A 22,234-nucleotide genomic window follows, 5' to 3' on the forward strand; every position below is an offset into this window, starting at 1 on the left:
TATAATAGTCTTGCTGTGATTGGTCAGTAAGTTATTGTGGTGGATTTAATGTCACTCCTGAGGATGATAGGGCCTTAAGATCATCACAAACCAGTACAATTGCATGTGGTGACTTCTTGTACAGTGTAAAAATACAGGTATAACATTTAACAAAGGAAACGATCATTTAATAATTGTATATTTACAGTACACCCTATTGAAATAGTGCTAATTAAAAAGAAAAGAAAAATACCAGTAAAATAATTAAAGTGTCTAAAAATAATTAAAATAATTAAAGTGTCTAAAAATAATTAAAATAATTAAAGTGTCTACAAAAATATTACATTAGAAAATAATACATTATTTTGTTGTATTAAATACAATTTACGAAGAAGTCGGTGTACAACAATCCGCTTCCAGTCATTCATTACAGTTACTAATGGTCTGTAATTTATAAATCCAGGAAGTCCGAGATAAAAGGTAAGGAGTACCGCTGTTCCATACATCCGTAGAGGCATCTGTCTTATAGATAATGATAGATAAGTCTATCTACTTATTGTAGGTTATAAAACAAGAGGGAGATGACAAACATGTCTTGCTCGACACAGCTTCAACCGTTGACAGTGTCCAGCCTGCATGTCCAGACAACTGTGACAGTGTCCAGCCTGCATGTCCAGACAACTGTGACAGTGTCCAGCCTGCATGTCCAGACAACTGTGACAGTGTCCAGCCTGCTTGTCCAGGCAACTGTTGACGGTGAACAGTTCACTCGAACAGGAAACTTATATTCGTGCTGACTGTAGTACAAATACTAATGTAATTGTTCTCGAAGTACTCCATCATCAGAGCTTTATGCCTATAATATAATTTATTTTTTGTATTTAGTTCTATGCACGTAAACTGTGTACTAAACAAAACTAAGCTATGCGCCTGTTTAGTCCAGCTCAGGTATCAAATGACTCGCGTAAGTTGTTTCCAATTAAGTTTCTGATAACGACAAAGTCTACATACCATTATTGTGACTGTCTTGTGTAATTAATGTACTGTACTTTCTATGTAAAGTTTCCCAATTATAAACGGACTATCGTTTATGAATAAAGATTTTGATCATCAGGAGTATTTTCGCTCCTCGGTGTATTTACACTTGAAAGTTTATAGTAAAGTATACTTGATGGTTGATCAATAATGTATAATATTAACCTTCCAGACGTTGATAACCCTTAAGCCAAACAACCCACCCGGAATTCCTCTCAATAAAGTTCTTTCTACTTTAAGGTTTAGGGAGGGACTTGACATTTTGCAATCAGCTTTGCAATCGTGTTAAGCGTCCAGGAACCCGACACGATTCTCCCGTGCATGGTAAGACCAGCCAGGGGATAACAGAGGACATGATTGATTAGGACTGGCCAAAACATCGTCACTTTCACTCCACTTTCACGTGGTTAGCCTATCTGTGTTTAACCAGGTTATTCTGACCTATCCTCTGCAGAAAGCATGGTGGGGGGGGGGGGAGCAGGGAGGAAGTAATGGATCAGTTATGGAAAATTGTCCTGCATCCAGATCCACCTGATTTTATGAGAATTTAAATTCAAGTTTTTAGACAGTGGCAAAAATTTTTAGCAAATGGGGAAAGAGGAGAATCAGGAGCAGAATAAGGGGGTAGAGTATCAGGTGAACGCGTAATAGTATCAGGAGGAGGAGGTGGAGGAGGATGGAGGTATTTGAAGGCAGTTTATCTTAAATTGCCTGAAACCTTAGGTGGTCCACCAGTGTGGTCCAGGCGGTAAGGTCTACTGTTGCGTGCCTCCAGGCCTCTGGGATACCACAGTCAATCATCCCGCTTCTTGCCTTCCCTATTGCAGTGTTGGACATCATTGTCGAGGCCCCGTGCAAGTCCTGCTGTGAGAACGATCCTCTGGTTCTTGGGGTCCTGCTGTGGGAACGGTACGCTGGTTCTTGGAGTCTTGCTGTGGGTACGATCCTCTGGTTCTTGGAGTCCTGCTGTGGGAACGGTACGCTGGTTCTTGGAGTCTTGCTGTGGGAACGATCCTCTGGTTCTTGGAGTCCTGCTGTGGGAACGGTCCTCTGGTTCGTGGAGTCCTGCTGTGGGAACGGTCCTCTGGTTCTTGGGGTCCTGCTGTGAGAACGATCCTCTGGTTCTTGGGGTCCTGCTGTGGGAACGATCCTCTGGTTCTTGGGGTCCTGCTGTGGGAACGATCCTCTGGTTCTTGGGGTCCTGCTGTGGGAACGGTACGCTGGTTCTTGGAGTCTTGCTGTGGGTACGATCCTCTGGTTCTTGGAGTCCTGCTGTGGGAACGGTCCTCTGGTTCTTGGAGTCCTGCTGTGGGAACGGTCCTCTGGTTCTTGGAGTCCTGCTGTGGGAACGGTCCTCTGGTTCTTGGGGTCCTGCTGTGGGAACGATCCTCTGGTTCTTGGAGTCTTGCTGTGGGAACGATCCTCTGGTTCTTGGAGTCTTGGTGTGGGAACGATCCTCTGGTTCTTGGAGTCCTGCTGTGGGAACGGTCCTCTGGTTCTTGGAGTCCTGCTGTGGGAACGGTCCTCTGGTTCTTGGGGTCCTGCTGTGGGAACGGTACGCTGGTTCTTGGAGTCTTGCTGTGGGAACGGTCCTCTGGTTCTTGGAGTATTGCTGTGGGAACGGTACGCTGGTTCTTGGAGTCTTGCTGTGGGAACGGTCCTCTGGTTCTTGGAGTCTTGCTGTGGGAACGGTTCTCTGGTTCGTGGAGTCCTGCTGTGGGAACGGTCCTCTGGTTCTTGGAGTCCTGCTGTGAGAACGGTCCTCTGGTTCTTGGAGTCCTGCTGTGGGAACGGTAAGCTGGTTCTTGGAGTCCTGCTGTGGGAACGGTCCTCTGGTTCTTGGAGTCCTGCTGTGGGAATGGTACGCTGGTTCTTGTAGTCCTGCTGTGGGAACGGTCCTCTGGTTCTTCGAGTCCTGCTGTGGGAACGGTACGCTGGTTCTTGGAGTCCTGCTGTGGGAACGGTCCTCTGGTTCGTGGAGTCCTGCTGTGGGAACGGTCCTCTGGTTCTTGGAGTCCTGCTGTGGGAACGGTACGCTGGTTCTTGGAGTCCTGCTGTGGGAACGGTCCTCTGGTTCGTGGAGTCCTGCTGTGGGAACGGTCCTCTGGTTCTTGGAGTCCTGCTGTGAGAACGGTCCTCTGGTTCTTGGAGTCCTGCTGTGGGAACGGTCCTCTGGTTTTTGGAGTCCTGCTGTGAGAACGGTCCTCTGGTTCTTGGAGTCCTGCTGTGGGAACGGTCCTCTGGTTTTTGGAGTCCTGCTGTGGGAACGATCCTCTGGTTCTTGGAGTCTTGCTGTGGGAACGATCCTCTGGTTCTTGGAGTCTTGCTGTGGGAACGATCCTCTGGTTCTTGGAGTCTTGCTGTGGGAACGGTCCGCTGGTTCTTGGAGTCCTGCTGTGGGAACGATCCTCTGGAACATCGTTAAAGGCTATGACTCTCAACCTAACATTTGTTTCACTCCCTTCTCACAACAGCTGTTGTCTCTTCTACAGTATGTTGTATTTGTCATGAGATATGATTTACTATCATGCCGCAGGTTCGTTGGTTTATGGATGATTCATGTACATGAAAAGTATGAATTAATAATATATATGTATGATTTATACTAAAGCTCCTGGTTCAGTGTTGGACTTAAGGCCTATCAATCTATCAATCCAAACCTTTCTTCGTGAATTGTAGTACACTTATAATTAGGAAAGTTGATCAATTATGAAAGTTTACTTCTGCAACAATAGTTTACTGACCAACCAACAAGTAGAGCTTAGTTCTGAACATAGTCCAGAACTATAGTAAACTATCTGTATCAACCGAGGAATGGGATACTCTTGGTGCATATATCGCACTGATGAGGCTGTGTACACTTAACATTTCAGTCAAGCCTACGGCTCACATGGGAGAGTTGTGACAGATTTGTGTTGTGAACATATTTTCACAACACTAGCGGGTGTGCTAGTGATATTTGAATATTTAACGGGTAGTTATATAGTATAATTAAGTTTGGGTGTGAGATAATGAACATCTTTGCTTTCTGTGTGAATTTTACAGCCTATCCTACTGTTTTGGTAATACTTATGGCAATGATGAGGACCAGAGTACATACAGCGACGTACAACGAAATTAGAACGTAGAAATCTGAAGTATTGAGTTGGACAAACTGGAAAACTATGTTTTACTTGTGTGTTGCTTTGACAAACTAAACTAACGTATCCTAACCTCCCTAGGCCTAATATACGATATCTGAGGCATAATATAGTTCATGTGTGCTATACTGTACTAGGCCTAAGAATATTTAATTTTTTTAGCTTCCTTTATTTTAAAATAATTCCTTACTAATCAGTATACTATCTAAAAGCTAAGTACGTACGAATTGTGACTATTGACGATCGTCACAATAGGTACTATCTAAACAGGAGGATGTTTATAGATACTATCTAATTTTTTAATTTTTTTAAATTTTGCCCCGAGGGGCGAGTATCTAATCATCCCCTGTTTAAATAGTAGCTATTGTAACGATCGTCAATAGTCACGAATTCGTACGTACTAAGCTTTTAGATAGTAGTATACTGACTAGTAAGGAATTCTTTTAAAATGAAGCTAAAAAACTAACTTAAATATTCTTAGGCCTAGTATAGCACACACATGTTCCATATTAGGCCTCAGATATCGTGTATTAGGGAGGTTCAAGTTCAAGTATGTTTATTGAGACAAGAAAAAATACATCTCAAAAGGATAGAGTAGCTTAGGCTATTTCTACCCCCCAGAGTTAGGGAGGTTAGGTTAGTTTGTCAAAGCAACACAAGTAGACGGGCTCACCATAGCCCGTGTTACCTGGAACTTTTTATTTCAGGTAGCGAATCTTTAACAACAACAAGAAACACAAGTAAAAAATAATTTTCCGGTTTGCCCAACTCAATAGTTCAGATTTCTACTTTCAAATTGCGTTGTACGTCGGTATATATGCTATGGTCCTCATAGTCACTATAGGTACTACCACAACAGGAGGATGGGCAGAATTGTAGCATACAGAGACTCCACAACCACTGTCCAGATAAACATCAATCTTACTGCGGTTTCATTAGGCTGGTGATAGGCTGGTTTAGTTAGTTCATGTCCACTTACTGTACTTATTATTCCTACCTGCTTGATGGGGTTCTGGGAGTTCTTCTACTCCCCAAGCCCGGCCCGAGGCCAGGCTCGACTTGTGAGAGTTTGGTCCACCAGGCTGTTGCTTGGAGCGGCCCGCAGGCTTAATGACAATTCTAGAAGGTTCTCTTCTAGAACCGTCTAGAAGAGTGTGTACACTATTACATAACTAAAACGAAGAAACAATCCTTAGAGTATGACAGTGTAATAGTAACTGATTAGCTGGGATATTAAACATCATAATCCTCACCCAATCAGATGATAAAGAAATTATAAGATTGGCGTTGTTGGTTCGAAAGCATCCAGCAAGTTGCTTTCGTTATTGCTTTGAAAGTAACTGTTGGTTGGTACAGCACACAGCCCCGCACCTGTGCCAGGTAAGTCCACTACGGGGCTCGCCCTAGCCCGTGCTTCTTGCAACTTTTTGTTCCGAGTAGCCGACTCTAAAACAACAACAACAACGTTTGAAAGCGTTATTTTAGGTTTGGTAGTGAGAGGAGGGAGGTGTCTGGATCCCAAACGTTGGCTGGACAGTCAAAATAAGACTCGGCGCCTATGGTATCCCTTCGTACCGTCTTGGGAAGCTGTACAAGTACAGGTGTGCACAAGTATGTTAATACAAAAAGAAATGCAGCAGTTGTTGGGGAACTTCTACGGTAATACTTTTCTTGAAGAAAGATATATATATATATATATATATATATATATATATATATATATATATATATATATATATATATATATATATATATATATATACATATATATCATTAAATATGACCGAAAAAGTAAGATTAATAATTCTAACACGCATTTTCTCAATATTTCTTATGTTTCTTTTCACTGTCAATGGTAATTGAAAAATAAATTCTCCAAAATTCATTTTTATTTCTAGTCTGACGCGACACTTGAACGCGTTTCGTAATAACTTATTACATTTTCAAAGACTTTAGTTTACACACACACAACTATAACCTGTAAACACTAAACAGAGTTCTATGCTATCATTTAAACAGCTTTCATCTTATATACCCGCATTTGGGTGAGGTGATATGTTACAACAGTTTTGGATGAGGTGAACAAAATTTTCAACACAAGATAGAACACGAAACAATGGGTATAAATTGGGTAAATCAAAGGGAAGGATGGAAGTAACTGCAAAGGGCCTATTGGCCCATATTTCTTGATGCTTCTATATTGGTGCAGAGTCTTGAAGTGGGTTGAATATAGTTGAGCATTAATTGGCTGTTGATTGCTAGTGTTGACTTCTTAAGGTGTAGTGCCTCGCAGATGTCAAGCCGCCTGCTATCGCTGTATCTATCGATGATTTCTGTTTTGTTTGTTAAGACTTCTCTGGTGATGGTCTGGTTGTGGGAAGAGATTATATGTTCCTTAATGTAACCCTGTTGCTTATGCATTGTTAATCGCCTGGAAAGAGATGTTGTTGTCTTGCCTATGTACTGAGTTCTTTGAGGCTTACAGTCCCCAAGTGGGCATTTGAAGGCATAGACGACGTTGGTCTCTTTTAAAGCGTTCTGCTTTGTGTCTGGAGAGTTTCTCATGAGTAGTCCCAAAAAAAACGTTTTTTTGGTTTTATAGTAAATCGGCAATTGTATCTTCTGATTTTTGTCTGTAGGGATAACGTTCCTATCAACAATATCTTTCAGGACCCTTTCCTCCGTTTTATGAGCTGTGGAAAAGAAGTTCCTGTAAAATAGTCTAATAGGGGGTAAAGGTGTTGTGTTAGTTGACTCTTCAGAGGTTGCATGGCGTTTCATCTTCCTTCTTACGATGTCTTCAACGAAACCATTGGAGAAGCTGTTGTTGACTAGGACCTGCCTTACCCTACAGAGTTCTTCATCGACTTGCTTCCATCATATATATATATATATATATATATATATATATATATATATATATATATATATATATATATATATATATATATATATATATATATATATATATATAATGTGTGTGTATATAATATGGATTATATTTGGCCATAGTGGCGTTGTTTTTGTAATTTCAAGAGACTTATTTGTGTCAAAATGGCCTTTGCTGTTGTGTTGACATTCTTTCCTTTGTATGAAAAGTAGAGTGATATAGCATTCATTAAACAAGGGATGTTTACCAGCACTCAGATCTTGACGTTGTGGTTATGATTCATCAGTAATACGTTTCGAAAACATTGTTTTGATTTGTGTGTGTGTGTATTCACCTAGTTGTGCTTGCGGGGGTTAAGCTCTGCTCTTTCGGCCCGCCTCTCAACTGTCAATTAACTGTGTCTACTACTACTTTTTTTCACACACACACACACACACACACACACACACACACACACACACACACACACACACACACACACACACACACACACACACAGATATAGAGGTGACAGCAGAGGAGGTAATGAAACAGTTGACAACTCTAGATGCAACTAAAGCAGTTGGACCAGACAAAGTATCACCGTGGATACTAAAAGAAGCAGCACAGGCCCTCAGCGTGCCTCTGGCAATGATCTTTAATGAGTCACTTATGTCAGGAGAATTGCCCAGTTGCTGGAAGAAGGCAAATGTCGTGCCGATCTTCAAGAAAGGAGAAAGGGAGGAGGCACTTAACTACAGACCTGTATCACTGACAAGCATCCCCTGTAAAATACTGGAAAGAATAATTAGGCTGCGACTGGTTGTACACCTGGAGAACATTAGGTTTGTGAACAAACATCAACATGGGTTCTGGACAGGGAAATCGTGCCTAACAAACCTTCTGGAATTCTATGATAAAATAACGAGGATAAGACAGGACAGAGATGGTTGGGCAGACTGCATATTTCTGGACTGCCAAAAAGCCTTTGATACAGTACCGCACATGAGACTGCTGTTCAAGCTCGAGAGGCAGGCGGGGGTGGGGGGAAAGGTCCTAGAATGGATAAGGAACTGCCTAACAGGAAGGAGCCAAAGAGTTACGGTAAGGGGCGAGAAGTCGGACTGGCGAACAGTAACAAGTGGAGTACCACAAGGATCGGTGCTGGGACCAATTCTATTTCTTGTATATGTTAACGACATGTTTACAGGCGTAGAGTCCTACATGTCGATGTTTGCGGATGATGCAAAGTTGATGAGAAGAGTTGTGACAGATGAGGATTGCAGGATCCTCCAAGAGGACCTGAACAGATTGCAGAGATGGTCGGAGAAATGGCTACTAGAATTCAACACGAGCAAATGTAAAGTTATGGAAATGGGACTAGGAGATAGGAGACCAAAGGGACAGTACACAATGAAGGGGAACAGCCTACCTGTAACGACGCGTGAAAGAGACCTGGGGGTGGACGTAACACCTAATCTATCTCCTGAGGCACATATTAATAGGATAACGACAGCAGCGTACTCTACACTGGCAAAAGTTAGAACATCATTCAGAAACCTAAGTAAGGAGGCATTTAGGGCGCTTTACACTGCCTACGTAAGGCCAGTCTTAGAGTATGCCGCCTCATCATGGAGTCCCCATCTGAAGAAGCATATAATGAAACTGGAAAAGGTTCAGAGGTTTGCAACGAGACTCGTCCCAGAGCTACGAGGGATGGGGTATGAAGAGCGCCTGAGGGAACTGTGCCTTACGACACTAGAAAGAAGAAGGGAGAGGGGGGACATGATAGGAACGTATAAGATACTCAGAGGAATTGACAGAGTGGACATAGACGAAATGTTCACACGGAATAGTAACAGAACGAGAGGACATGGATGGAAGCTTGAAACTCAGATGAGTCACAGAGATGTTAGGAAGTTTTCTTTTAGCGTGAGAGTAGTGGGGAAATGGAATGCACTTCAGGAACAGGTTGTGGAAGCAAATACTATTCATAATTTTAAAACCAGGTATGATAGGGAAATAGGACAGGAGTCATTGCTGTAAACAACCGATGCTCGAAAGGCGGGATCCAAGAGTCAATGCTCGATCCTGCAGACACAACTAGGTGAGTACAACTAGGTGAGTACACACACACACACACACACACACACACACACACACACACACACACACACACACACACACCAGGAAGCAGCCCGTGACAGCTGACTAACTCCCAGGTACCTATTTACTGCTAGGTAAAGAGCCGGTCGGCCGAGCGGACAGCACGCTGGACTTGTGATCCTGTGGTCCCGGGTTCGATCCCGGGCGCCGGCGAGAAACAATGGGCAGAGTTTCTCTCACCCTATGCCCCTGTTACCTAGCAGTAAAATAGGTACCTGGGTGTTAGTCAGCTGTCACTGGCGGCTTCCTGGGGGTGGAGGCCTGGTCGAGGACCGGGCCGCGGGACACTAAAGCCCCAAAATCATCTCAAGATAACCTCAAGATAGGTAACAGGGGCATAGGTTGAAAGAAACTCTGCCCATCGTTTCTTGCCGACGCCCGGGATCGAACCTGGGACCACAGGATCACGTGTCCAGCGTGCTGTTCACTCGGCCACCGGCTGTGTGTGTGTGTGTGTGTGTGTGTGTGTGTGTGTGTGTGTGTGTGTGTGTGTGTGTGTGTGAATCATGAAGAAATTAACACGTAGATAATGAATAATGTGAAAAGTTCCGAAGGACAACGAAACGTCTACTAATTTGTCGTTTTCGTGTATTTTTCAACACTTCAGAAGTACTGACACGAAGCATACACAAGCAGCATACACAGGCAGTATACACAGGCAGTATAAACAGGCAGGACTAGGAAAGAAACAACTGTGCTGGAAAATATTGATCTTTATTAAAATCTTTAAATTAAAAAAAAATTAAATTAAATCTATTTTGTTCTCGTGAGAAGAACTCAAGGAAACTGCTGAAGGATTATTGGGACCCTGCAGCTCTCTGAGGATCCTCTGTTGTTTCTCTTAGCTGATAATCCTCGTTCTGCGACCGTTGGGATTCGGATAGTCGGTATAAAACCTTTATAAAGCATTATATTTAGCATCTGGAATTATTTATTTATATATCACATAATCTGTCTCATTTCTCTTGGGAAATTGTACTGATAATGGTCTCGCTTTATTACTTTCCTGTTGATAATTGTCTTCCATTGTAGGGTCAACATTCTACTATCTTCTCTTTAAATTATGCTGTCTCCTGTTTCAATCGTGCTATCTAAGGTCTTTAAATCATGCTATATGCTGATTCTTATTTTACCTTATTAAACCTTATATGCTAAGGTTTTAAATCATGCTATCTACTGTCACTTCTTTTAATCGTGCTCTATGCTGTCTCTTCGCAAATGGAAGATGAGTTTATATATATATATATATATATATATATATATATATATATATATGCGAACAAGCCTGAATGGCCTCGGCTATCACCTCATTATGTCCGGTCGTGATGGTCAAGTGGATTAAGGCGTCTTGTACATACCAGTTGCGTTGCTCCTGGGAGTATGGGTTCGAGGCACTTCTGGGGTGTGAGTTTTCAGTTATATATATATATATATATATATATATATATATATATATATATATATATATATATATATATATATATATATATATATATATATATATATATATATATAAAGTCTTCTATTCTCTTCCCCCTCCTCCCTCTCCCTTCCCCCATCCTATCCTTTTGTTGAGCTTCCACTTCTACTCTATCTTTGCTTTTCTTCCAATTTTGTGTATGTTCCAATTTTTGCACATTTGCATATCCTCTCATCGTTCTTCTTCTTTGTTTCACATATCAAATCTTTATGTTTTAGGTTTCAATCTTTTATTAGGTTTCCAATCCGCCCTTTGGCATTGTAAATCCTGTCCCATTGGCATTGTAAATCCCGCATTTGGATTCATAAATCCCCCCAAAGGCTAAACACTGAGGTTTTAAACAGTGTAGCGACTCACATCAGTGACGTGTTGTCCCGTTTTCTATTGTGTGTCTATGTATGTACTAACACGTTGTACTGAACGGGGTGAGAATAGCTTGAGCTTCCTCATCCCTTTGTGTGTATTTTACCTCAATAAACTTATTTCAATTTCAATTTCAATTTCTATTCGTGGGGGTCCACAAGTTAGGTTTCAGGCAGTTTAGTACATCAGTTTAGTGACGTTTGGAACTCCGGACGGGACGGGCTGAGGTTTCATGTCGTTGTTTTAGGTTTGAATTCTTTTGTTAGGGTTCAAGTCTTTGTTAGGCTTAAGTGGTCCATATGTTAGCCTTCTAATCTGTATATTCTGTATATTAGGTATCAAGATTTTGTGATTGGCTTAGTTTTTGTTAGCCTTTAAGACTTTTATGTTATGCTTCAATCCTTTATTGTGCTTCAAGTCTTTGTTAGGATTGAAGACTTTACATTAGGATTAAAGTCTGTACGTTAGGCTTCAAGCCTTTGGCTGTTTCCCCATATATCGGTTCTTGTCCAATGTGTTATTGTTGTTGAACAAGTTCTTCCCTCATTCTTTCCCTTACTCATTCCCTTCCCTCACTCCCTATCCATTCCCATTATGTCCTATCCATTCCCATTATATCTTATCCATTCCCATTATATCTTATCTATTCCCATTCACTGTATTGGATGACTATTAACTGCGAGCGATTTGGTTAGGGTTGGAGGCCAAGCCAAGGAGGACTGACTGGGCGCCTATCCTTATCTATCCGCCCCTTGTTCACCCATCAGGTTATCTGGTTGCTAACCCATTTTTTATTTTTATTAAAAAATATACAATATGAAGATTATATTTACATCAATTTACAAGGGGGAAAATACTACATTTATATATATAGTTTATATAATTCTCAGTAAACCAATTTTCCATATCATCAGCGAGCATGAGCCGTTGTTCACCGATTGACGGGTGGTGTTCCACGGGGAACTATCGTAGAGTCTTACCATGAGTTACGGCATGGGGGAGCTCTTGGCCCGCTGACGGGAAGCACAAGTCGTCGGAGGCTGTACCCACCTGTGTAAAAACCACTGATCCATAGGTAGGATAGGTGTGTGTGTACTCTCCTATTTGTGCTTGCGGGGGTTGAGCTTTGGCTCTTTGGTCCCGCCTCTCAACTGTCAATCAACTGGTGTACAGATTCCTGAGCCTACTGGGCTCTATCACATCTACATTTGAAACTGTGTATGGAGTCAGCCTCCACCACATCACTGCCTAATGCATTCCATCTGTTAACTTCTCTGACACTGAAAAAGTTCTTTCTAACGTCCCTGTGACTCATTTGGGTACTCAGTTTCCACCTGTGTGTGTGTGTGTATGTGTGTGTGTGTGTGTGTGTGTGTGTGTGTGTGTGTGTGTGTGTGTGTGTGTGTGTGTGTGTGTGTGTGCTGTCGTGACTTGGTACATTCGCACATCAGGAGGAAATCAGCTGCCTTTCCCCTTAACAATGCTAGTGTACCTAGTCGCCTGTAGATCAATATGAACTAGCCGGGCACCACGTGTGTAGCCAGGTAACAATGCAGACGATGTGAGCTCATTCCCTCTAACTCCCCCCACCCCCCCACCCCCCCCCCCGTCCTGGGAGGGTTTGGTAATCAGAGTTTCTTGTTTTGTTTTAGTTTTTGTCCTGGAGATCTTAAACTTGACTAAGTCGATCATACTGAAACAGGCCTCATCCATTGCCGCGGAGGACAGGAGAGCCAGCTGGCGAGAACACATCTCGCACATCAGTCACGGGCGGCGTGGCGGAGCCGGAACAGCGTCACAAATCATAGCGTGATGGGAAGCAAACACAGCGCCATGCCCAGGAGTGATGGTGATGGTGTTTACCCTGGGAGCCACCTGTGTTCCTGTGTGCGGGGCACACACGCACGCACGCACGCACGCGCACACACACACACACACACACACACACACACACACACACACACACACACACACACACACACACACACACACACACACACACACACATTTATGCGGCATATGCTTGACTGGCCAACATAAGAACTGCCTTTAAAAACTTGTGTAAGGAATCGTTCAGGACCCTGTAAACCACTTATGTCAGACCAATCCTGGAGTATGCAGCTCCAGCCTGGAGTCCATACCTAGTTAAACACAAGACAAAGTTAGAGGAGATGCCACCAAGCTCGTCCCGGAACTGAGAGGAATGAGCTACGAGGAGAGGCTAAAGGAGCTGAACCTCACGTCCCTGTAAAACAGAAGAGTAACGGGAGACATGATAACCACCTACAAAATTCTCAGGGGAATTGACAGGGTGGACAAAGACAAACTCTTCAGCACGGGTGGGACACGAACAAGGGGACACATGTGGAAACTTAGTACCCAGATGAGCCACAGAGACGTTAGAAAGAATATTTTCAGTGCCAGAGTAGTTAATAAATGGAATGCACTAGGAAGTGATGTGGTGGAGGCTGACTCCATACACAGCTTTAATTGTAGATATGATAGAGCCCAGAGGCTCAGGAATCTGTACACCAGTTGATTGACAGTTAAGAGGCGGGCCGAAAGAGCAGAGCTCAACCCCCGCAAGCACAACTAGGTGAATACATGTGTCCATACATGTGGACACGCCGCCACCAAAAAATAGATTTGGTTAGAAAGAAAAATAGAAAAATAGATTGGTTAGCAAGGCGGGGTCCAAGAGCTAATAGCTCGATTCTGCAGACACAAATAGTGTTTAAACTTACACAGTGTTCAGGACTTGAGCATACTTACTGAGTGATAAGTATATACTTGTGGCCAATTCCGTGTAGTACATTTTGTGACTATTTGGTCCATCATACCAATATGAAATGATGCAGCGCCGGACCAAAGAGCTAGAGCTCAACTCCCGCAAGCACAACTAGGTGAGTACTTTTTTAACTATATTTTATAGTCGGGGAAAAAATAAAGCTAAAAAGCACACTTCAATATTCCTAGGCTTAGTATAAGTTATCTTGAGATGATTTCGGGCTTAGTGTCCCCTCGGCCCGGTCCTCGACCAGGCCTCCATCCCCAGGAAGCAGCCCGTGACAGCTGACTAACACCCAGGTACCTAATTACTGCTAGGTAACAGGAGCATCAGGGTGAAAGAAACTGTGCCCAGTGTTTCTCGCCGGCGCCCGGGATCGAACCCGGGACCACAGGATCACGCGTCCAGTGTTCTGTCCGCTCAGCCATCGGCTCCACACACACACACACACACACACACACACACATATATATATATATATATATATATATATATATATATATATATATATATATATATATATATATATATTTATATATATATTTATATATATATATACATATATATACTCCACATATAGCACATATATGTGCCATATTGGGTCTCAGATGGTGTGTATTAGGCCTAGAATGGTTAGGTTAAGTTTAATCTGCAACATAAATATAAAAAAAATTCTGGTTTGCCCAAGTTTAGTACTACAAAAGCGTACTTTCTGGCGGTCCATCTTGACATATTGGTACTCTCCACCACTTTGGTACTGTAAGTACTATCATTACATGTTAGGAGGCCGGGCTGCATGTGTCAACTTTCCAGAGGTTGATTAGGCATCAAGGCCAACACTAGGCTTGCAAGCCTAGCCTCAACCCCCACATTCTCTCGGAATGCGCCATGTAGCATTGCATTAATTCATCATTTTTTTTTATTGAATAGTATTTGTATGCTATTAGCCTTTCACTTAGAAGAATTGCCAAGTGTTGAATTGGCAGTATTTACAGTCTCCTGGGGCCAGATTCACGAAGCAGTTACGCAAGCACTTAAGAACCTGTACGTCTTTTCTCAATCTTTGGCGGCTTTGTTTACAATTATTAAACAGTTAATGAGTTCCGAAGCACCAGGAGGCTGTTTATAACAATAACAACAGCTGATTGTCAAGTTTTCATGCTTGTAAACTGTTTAATAAATGTAACCAAAGCCGCCAAGTATTGAGGAAAGATGAACGCGTTCGTAAATGCTTGCGTAACTGCTTCGTGAATCTGGCCCCAGATGCCAAAATGGGCGCCATAATTTCCTGTATTTCGAGCGATAAAAGCTTTGCTGTGTTCGTGCCCTGTGAACCTCTCTTTGGTTGTCTCTTGTTCAGTAATTTATTCGAGAGGGAGACACTTGTGGAGAGGCTAAATGTGGACGTTTGTGAACTTTGCAGATTCTTCTGCGCTGGAGAGTCTAGAGTGTAAAGTCACTAAGTCCAAGTTCACTAACTTTGCTTCGTCCAGTCTTGAACTTCTGTCTGAACAACTTTAGGTAAGACAATGGAGAGGAATCTGAAATGTGTAGAGAGTACTCTATTGTTGCTCTGATTAGGGATTCGTAGAGAGTTAGACATTCGTGAACACCTTCGTGGTGGTGGTGGTGGTGCTCTACAAGTCGTAGATGGGTTACATTACTAGAGCATTACGCTATATATTTTTTCACAGTTTCAGAAACAGATTTTCATCAATGTATACACGACATTGCTTTCCTTCAAATGTATTATTTCATTCAAGCTCTCTAGGATTCATTTCGAACCAATACAATTATATATATATATATATATATATATATATATATATATATATATATATATATATATATATATATATATATATATATATATATATATATATATATATATATAATAGGAAAATTAAAACACAACATAAGGTCGATCACATATATTTTCATCTCAATATGTACAAGCAGAATTTTGGACATTTCTTCTTCTCAAAAAGATGTTTTTTTTTCTTTTCTTTTTTTTTCCTCTTTTTAAAATAAGTTACGAAAAACTTATATACATGAAAATTCTACCCAAAAATTTCCTTTGACAATAAATATGGGATGTTATATTTGCGTTGAAGCGCCTCTCTTGACCACCATTTTAGGAACGCTGGGGTGGTACTGTATATATATATATATATATATATATATATATATATATATATATATATATATATATATATATATATATATATATATATATATATATATATACAATGGCATTGTTCTGAATATATACACATCAATTAAATCTTTACAGGAGATTGTATGAAATAAAAAACAATTAAAAAAGTAACAATTAACATTTACAAAACAGAAAATGTTATATAAAAGATATCAGGTGGATGAGGGGGGGGGGGAAGGGGGGGGTGAGGGAAGGAAAAGGTGCTCGTAACAGAGGGAAAGAATGTAAGTGGTAGAGGAGGTAGGAAAGAAGGCAGAGAGAAAGAAAGATGTGAGAGAGAAAAAAAGAATTGTGTAAAGAATGACGAGTGAAAAAAGACAAATAAAAGCGTGAAAGAAGAGCAACAAGTGAAAAAATTGTGTAAAGAATGACGAGTGAAAAAAGACAAATAAAAGCGTGAAAGAAGAGCAACAAAAGTGAAAATAGGAAAACGAGAAACGAGGATGTCTAGGACAAACGGGAAAGGGGGGCGGGAGGAGGAGGTATTACTCGGTGAATATGGAAGTGAATGTGGAAGAGAGGAGGCACCAATCTCAAGAAACTAGTATAACATAGACACCGGTAGTGGGATGGGATTGGCGGGTGAGAGAGGTATTGAGAGTGATCATTGATCAATATCTTGACTAATCAATTGATTAACGACAAACTTGACTGATGTAATGTTTCTTTCGTTGACTTCTGAAGCAGCTGGAGGGGAAACATGGAAACCAATGGAAGAACTTTTGGAAGAATTGAAGAAACATGGAAAATGTGAAACAGCTTCTTGATTAAATAATTGTCTAAATATAATAGACCAGTAAATCAAAGTTATCAAAAGAAAGGTATAAAGACTAGAAGTTTAGTAACAATAAGGAATAGTTCGTCAAGCAGAAGACGAGGAAGGTGGGGGGAGAGAGAGAGAGAGAGAGAGAGAGAGAGAGAGAGAGAGAGAGAGAGAGAGAGAGAGAGAGAGAGAGAGAGAGAGAGAGAGAGAGAGAGAGAGGAAAGTAGACCTAACGAAACGTGGAATGGACAAGGGAGAGTGAAGATGAAAGACAAGCAAGTCAGAAGGGTAGATGAAGGATGGAAGGGATAGAACGAGAGAGAAGGAGGGGGGAAGGGAGGGGAAAGGGACATTATTAACCTTTGGCACTGCCAGTTACAAAGGCACTCACTGACTCCGTCTGTGCCACACACACCATACAAGTTTTCTCAATCTCATATTTAAGACAAACATCACGTTTATCCTTACAGCAAATTTTAATACCAAAAAAAATATGAAGTTCAGTGATATTTCGTCTTTCTAAACAACACAACCAATAACATAAATATTTCGAAATTAAGTGGTTCATGATGAATTTTAAACGTAAAAGTATTAACCCGATTTGTATTAATAGTGTGGCCTTTGAGCCCTCCTCACTGGTACAGCAGTTGTCAAAACACTTACCACATCACGTGAATAAATCCACAAGGGCCGTGATGAGGGTTCGAACTTACGCCCGGGATGATACTCTAACACATCACATTTACAATAACGAGTCTCAAAACGTTTGCTTTCAGAATCTCTCTCTCGCCCAAGTTCATGATCTTAGGCAGGAGATTCGCATACATAAAATCCTTGTCGCACATTGTTCACCTGTTCCATTAACAAGAACACGTGAATGTTCATTTGTTCTTAATAAGAACACAAAGACACGTGTCTGTTCACCTGTTCCTATCAACACACGTTCATGTTCACTTGTTCCATTAACAAGAACATTAAGACACGCGTCTGTTCACCTGTTCCACTAACAAGACCATTAGTCACGTATGCACCTGCTCATCTGTGTCATTAACAAGAACATTAAACACGTGTTTTCTTGTTTTGTTAACAAGAACACTGCGACACGTGCCCGCGCGCGCGTCCTCTCCAACAAGGCCACAATAACACCAGTGTGTTTGTCCATGTATCATAACCAGTGTGTGTGTCCATGTATCATAACCAGTGTCTGTGTCCATGTGTATCATACCTAACTCACTTCCTTATGACCGAGTTAAAGCTTGTAACTGAATAACTTACAACGTCAAAATTAACAACAGGTAAATCCTCCCTGTATGACTTAGGGATGGGTTATATAAAGTATTAGGTTACAAAGTTGTAATTCGCATTTTGTTTAAAAAAAACGATAAATATGTTTTTTTTTGTTTTTCATCTACATTGTAATTTTTTTTGTTTTTCAGTTTTCTTCACCAAGGACCAATCACGATATGTTACACTATAGCCGGTCATTGACCCTGAGTTCAGTGTCCCCGTATGCTAGGACAGTACTTAAGGGGAGGGTAGAGTAATGCGGTGTTACTAGGCGCTCAAGTTTGTGTCACCGCCCCTTTGAAGGTCTCTACACAGCACTAGCTACTGTAAGCGTCCTCTTAATTGCCAGCTGACCTGAGGAGCTCGGGAGTTCCGGGCAAGTTCCAGGGGTCCAGACGTTAAGAAAGGGGCTCTGAATGACCGATATGTCTCAAGGGAGCGTTACTCCTACACTATAAAAAAGATCCTTGTTTTATTCTTATTTACAATAGTCACTTTTTTATTGTACAGACTTTTATCACATTTGAGGAGTGTTCTTAGCCTAGGTGTACGTTGTAACTAGACGTGTGACGCCGTAATCAGACGCGCAGCGTTGTAAACAGAAGTCAGGTGAATCCGTTGTCCGGTCAGCACAAATGCTTGTTTTTCGAGAGCTGCTGCGGCTTATGTGGCAGCAATCCGTCGTCGCTGGACCACCAGTGCTGTTAGCGCGACACCAAAGTTCCACAAGCACGCTGACTCCACGCCCAGAAGCTGATGGGGACAAACGTAACGAAGCAGTGATCCTGATATGGTACATTTAGACTTCCGTACGAAGCCTTTAAATCAATCAACTCTTTCTGGAAACGAGCGACGCGGGCTTCCAGTTTCCATAGACTTGAATGGCTTATGTGGGACTGTTTATTTTCATGACAAGCCTTGAACGACGAGGTAAGCCGATTTTCACACCGACCTTGTCTGCTTCTGGAATCCTTGCTGCACCTAAGACAGCAGGGAATAGAAAGGTGCGAGAGAGGGCGGCTTCTCAATGTGACTAAACTCGGCATCTTTGGATGTATTTCAGGTCCTCGTATTAGTCACGGCAGACAGCTAAGTTTCCTTAGGCACTGATGACTCTTGGGGGACGCTGGTGTCCCATCCCTGCCACTACCAGGGCGCGGTGTTCTCTAGGACTGGTGGTCCGGGAGGGCGTGGTCTCGAGGGTCCGACGGGGAGGTCTTCGGCAGGAAGTATGGAGAGTAACGGTGGAGGTTCAGGGGCGTGGGGAAGAGCGGCCGCGATAAAGCTGCCGCCGCCGCCGCCTGGGAGACTGACACAGAAGACGAAGAAGGCGCAGCAGACAGGGCCGAGTGGGTGAGGTGGCTGGCGGAGGAGGTGTGAGGTGAGGTGAGGTGTGAGAGTGCCGGATTGTGGTGGCCCAGATTATGTAGTGCCGTCCACTGGGTCCACAAGTGGGCAGGTAGAGGTAGTGGCGAGGGGTTTCCACGAGAATGGTTGAGAGTGTAAAGCTGCGGCATGGACGGCGGCAGGAGTCCTGCGGCTGCGGCTGCAGCTGCCGCAGCTACTTGAGGAGCAGTCCCTGAGGCTCCCGGAGGAGCAGTGATGGCGGCGAGGCGATCCCACATCAGCTGAGCGCGCGCCTTCTCCAAGAGATTGTTGTTTTCAGCATCGAGCTCCATATAGCCTCGGAGCGGCGCCCCGAGGTAGCGGGGGTCCACCAGCATCGACTCCATCGTGTCCCTGCACAAGAAAAAAAAAAAAAAAAAAACGTTATATCTTGATATATGAACATTGAAATGGTGAAGACTGGATCTTAATAACTGACAGATTCTAAATCTCTTTATATATATATATATATATATATATATATATATATATATATATATATATATATATATATATATATAGATGTATATATATAGATGTATATATATAGATGTATATATATATATATATATATATATATATATATATATATATATATATATATATATATATATATATATATGACAATGTCAAACCACGGAGGAAAATTGAAACACGAATTTCCTTAAGTACTTTCGTATATTAATACATCTTCAGAAGGAGTCTCTCAAGTCTTGACTCCTTCTGAAGATGTATTAATATACGAAAGTACTTAAGGAAATTCCTGTTTCAATTTTCCTCCGTGGTCTAACACTGTCACATTTTTAATCACGTGTTTATTTTCGATATATATATATATATATATATATATATATATATATATATATATATATATATATATATATATATATATATATATATATATATATATATATATATATATTAATGTATGGATTTTAAATGGTAATTATTAATTAACACTATTTTCAGCAGGACTTGCAAATACAAAAGTGGTCACTCTGGGAGAGTTAGGAGGAATGATCGACAAGAGTGACTTGTTATTTCCGATCCATGTCAAGAGCTCCTTCACGGCAGCTCTCAGCGGCTGAAGGGACGCGGCGGAGGCCGTGCACAAAGTAATTCTTAAATGTATTGCGATCTCGAACATTGTTTTTATTGTGAGACTTGAGAGGCTGTGCGGTAAACAGGGAATAATGTATGAGTGAAGAATGGCAGGAGACGTGTCAGCTGCGTGTTGGGGTGTGACCACAGTGACGCCGTTATGTCATACGGAGACCTTGTGGTGTCCGGATGACTGATGTGATCATTAATCGGTTAACAGAAGCAACACACACACACACACACACACTCTTGAGGCCCGATAGCTGAGTGGACAGCGTTCTGGACTCGTAATCCTAGGGTCCGGGTTCGATCCCAGGTGATGGCAGAAACAAAATGGGCAGTTTCTGTCACCCTGATGCCCCTGTTACCTAGCAGTAAATAGGTACTCGGCAGTTAGCCAGCTGTTACGGACTGCTTCTTGTGTGTGTGTGTGTGTGTGTGTGTGTGTGTGTGTGTGTGTGTGTGTGTGTGTGTGTGTGTGTGTGTGTGTGTGTGTGTGTGTGTGTGTGTAAACAAAAATTTAGTTAGTACTTAGTAACAATTGATTGACAGTTGAGAGGCGGGCCGAAAGAGCACAGCTAAACCCCCGCAAGCACAACTAGGTGAATACACACACACACACACACACACACACACACACACACACACACACACACACACACACACACACACACACACACACACACACACACAAACATTCCCCCAACCACACACATGCAGGTATATAACCACCCCACCCACCCCCCACTACCACACCCCCCTCCCCCACTAACACCCTATCAACACTAGAGACTGTGGTCCAGAGGCCCCACACACAATATTATCCACTTCATAACAGCTCGGAGCGAACCTTGCTTTAGGAACCACACCACCCCATCTCACTCCACGTAATTCGAATCTGTGATGAAAAGTTCTTGGCTTCTCTTCCAGCCTGGACCCACAAATTAGCCCTCCGCCATCGCTAGCAGCGAGGGAACATAACCGCCGGTGTAGGTAGGATAATTACCATTTACAGGAGAACATTTTTCAAGAGAGGCGTCACGACCCGGCGGGGAACATCTCCCGTCCATAAATAATTCCTATGATGATTCGTCTCTCTTAAGATGGGAATTAACGCGGCCCCGAGCCCAACAGACACGAGGGTCCTAACAGCTAGATGTACCTTAGTTAATTAAGGTCTTGGGCGGTAAGTTTTCAAAGGTCGTGTGTAATCAACCAGGGCGGTACACCTTATGAAAGTCGAAGGTGTTGACGCTATCTGCTCTTCACAACCTTTGCCCACACCTTGCGCCCCGGGTGCCGAGGTGCGATGAATGACGCCTTTTCTGGCTCCCGATACTCGCCCTCTCAAACACCTGCCACAGGTGGCACGCTAACAGGTGTTCCACACCTGGTCTCCTCTGGCGGCCACGGCGCCCGTCGACTGTCATTTGGGGACTGAAAGCACCCAAAAGGAGTTTAAAAATCAGAATTATTATACGCCGCGCGGAGGAGCTGACTGCCACACGAGGCGGCCATGGAAGATGATGGTAACATTCAATTAACTTCAGGCTTGAGAATTGATCACTCCAGCCCGCTACACGCAGATGAAAATTCAGTTATCTAATAGATACGTGGGCGCAGCAGAGTCCTAATTTAATCTGCGGTGTATATATACTT

General features: G+C 42.4%; 2 protein-coding genes across 2 annotated transcripts in view; both read right to left on the reverse strand.

The window, feature by feature from the left end:
• Window positions 1-1,807: 1,807 nt before the first annotated feature.
• Window positions 1,808-3,433, reverse strand: LOC123747549 (serine/arginine repetitive matrix protein 1-like). The gene has a single exon (XM_045729776.2). The coding sequence runs from the start codon at window positions 3,431-3,433 to the stop codon at window positions 1,808-1,810; it is 1,626 nt and encodes a 541-aa protein (XP_045585732.2).
• Window positions 3,434-15,736: 12,303 nt separating this feature from the next.
• LOC123752326 (T-box transcription factor TBX20-like) overlaps window positions 15,737-22,234 on the reverse strand; it is a 142,830-nt gene continuing 136,332 nt past the window's right edge. Inside the window, exon 6 of the mRNA XM_069321776.1 lies at window positions 15,737-19,828. Within this exon, the coding sequence (XP_069177877.1) occupies window positions 19,255-19,828 (574 nt within the window). The 3' untranslated portion in view covers window positions 15,737-19,254. The remainder of the gene's footprint in view (window positions 19,829-22,234) is intronic.

The sequence above is a fragment of the Procambarus clarkii genome, chromosome 10, assembly GCF_040958095.1.
Source record: "Procambarus clarkii isolate CNS0578487 chromosome 10, FALCON_Pclarkii_2.0, whole genome shotgun sequence".
In the NCBI taxonomy this organism is placed as follows: domain Eukaryota; kingdom Metazoa; phylum Arthropoda; class Malacostraca; order Decapoda; family Cambaridae; genus Procambarus; species Procambarus clarkii.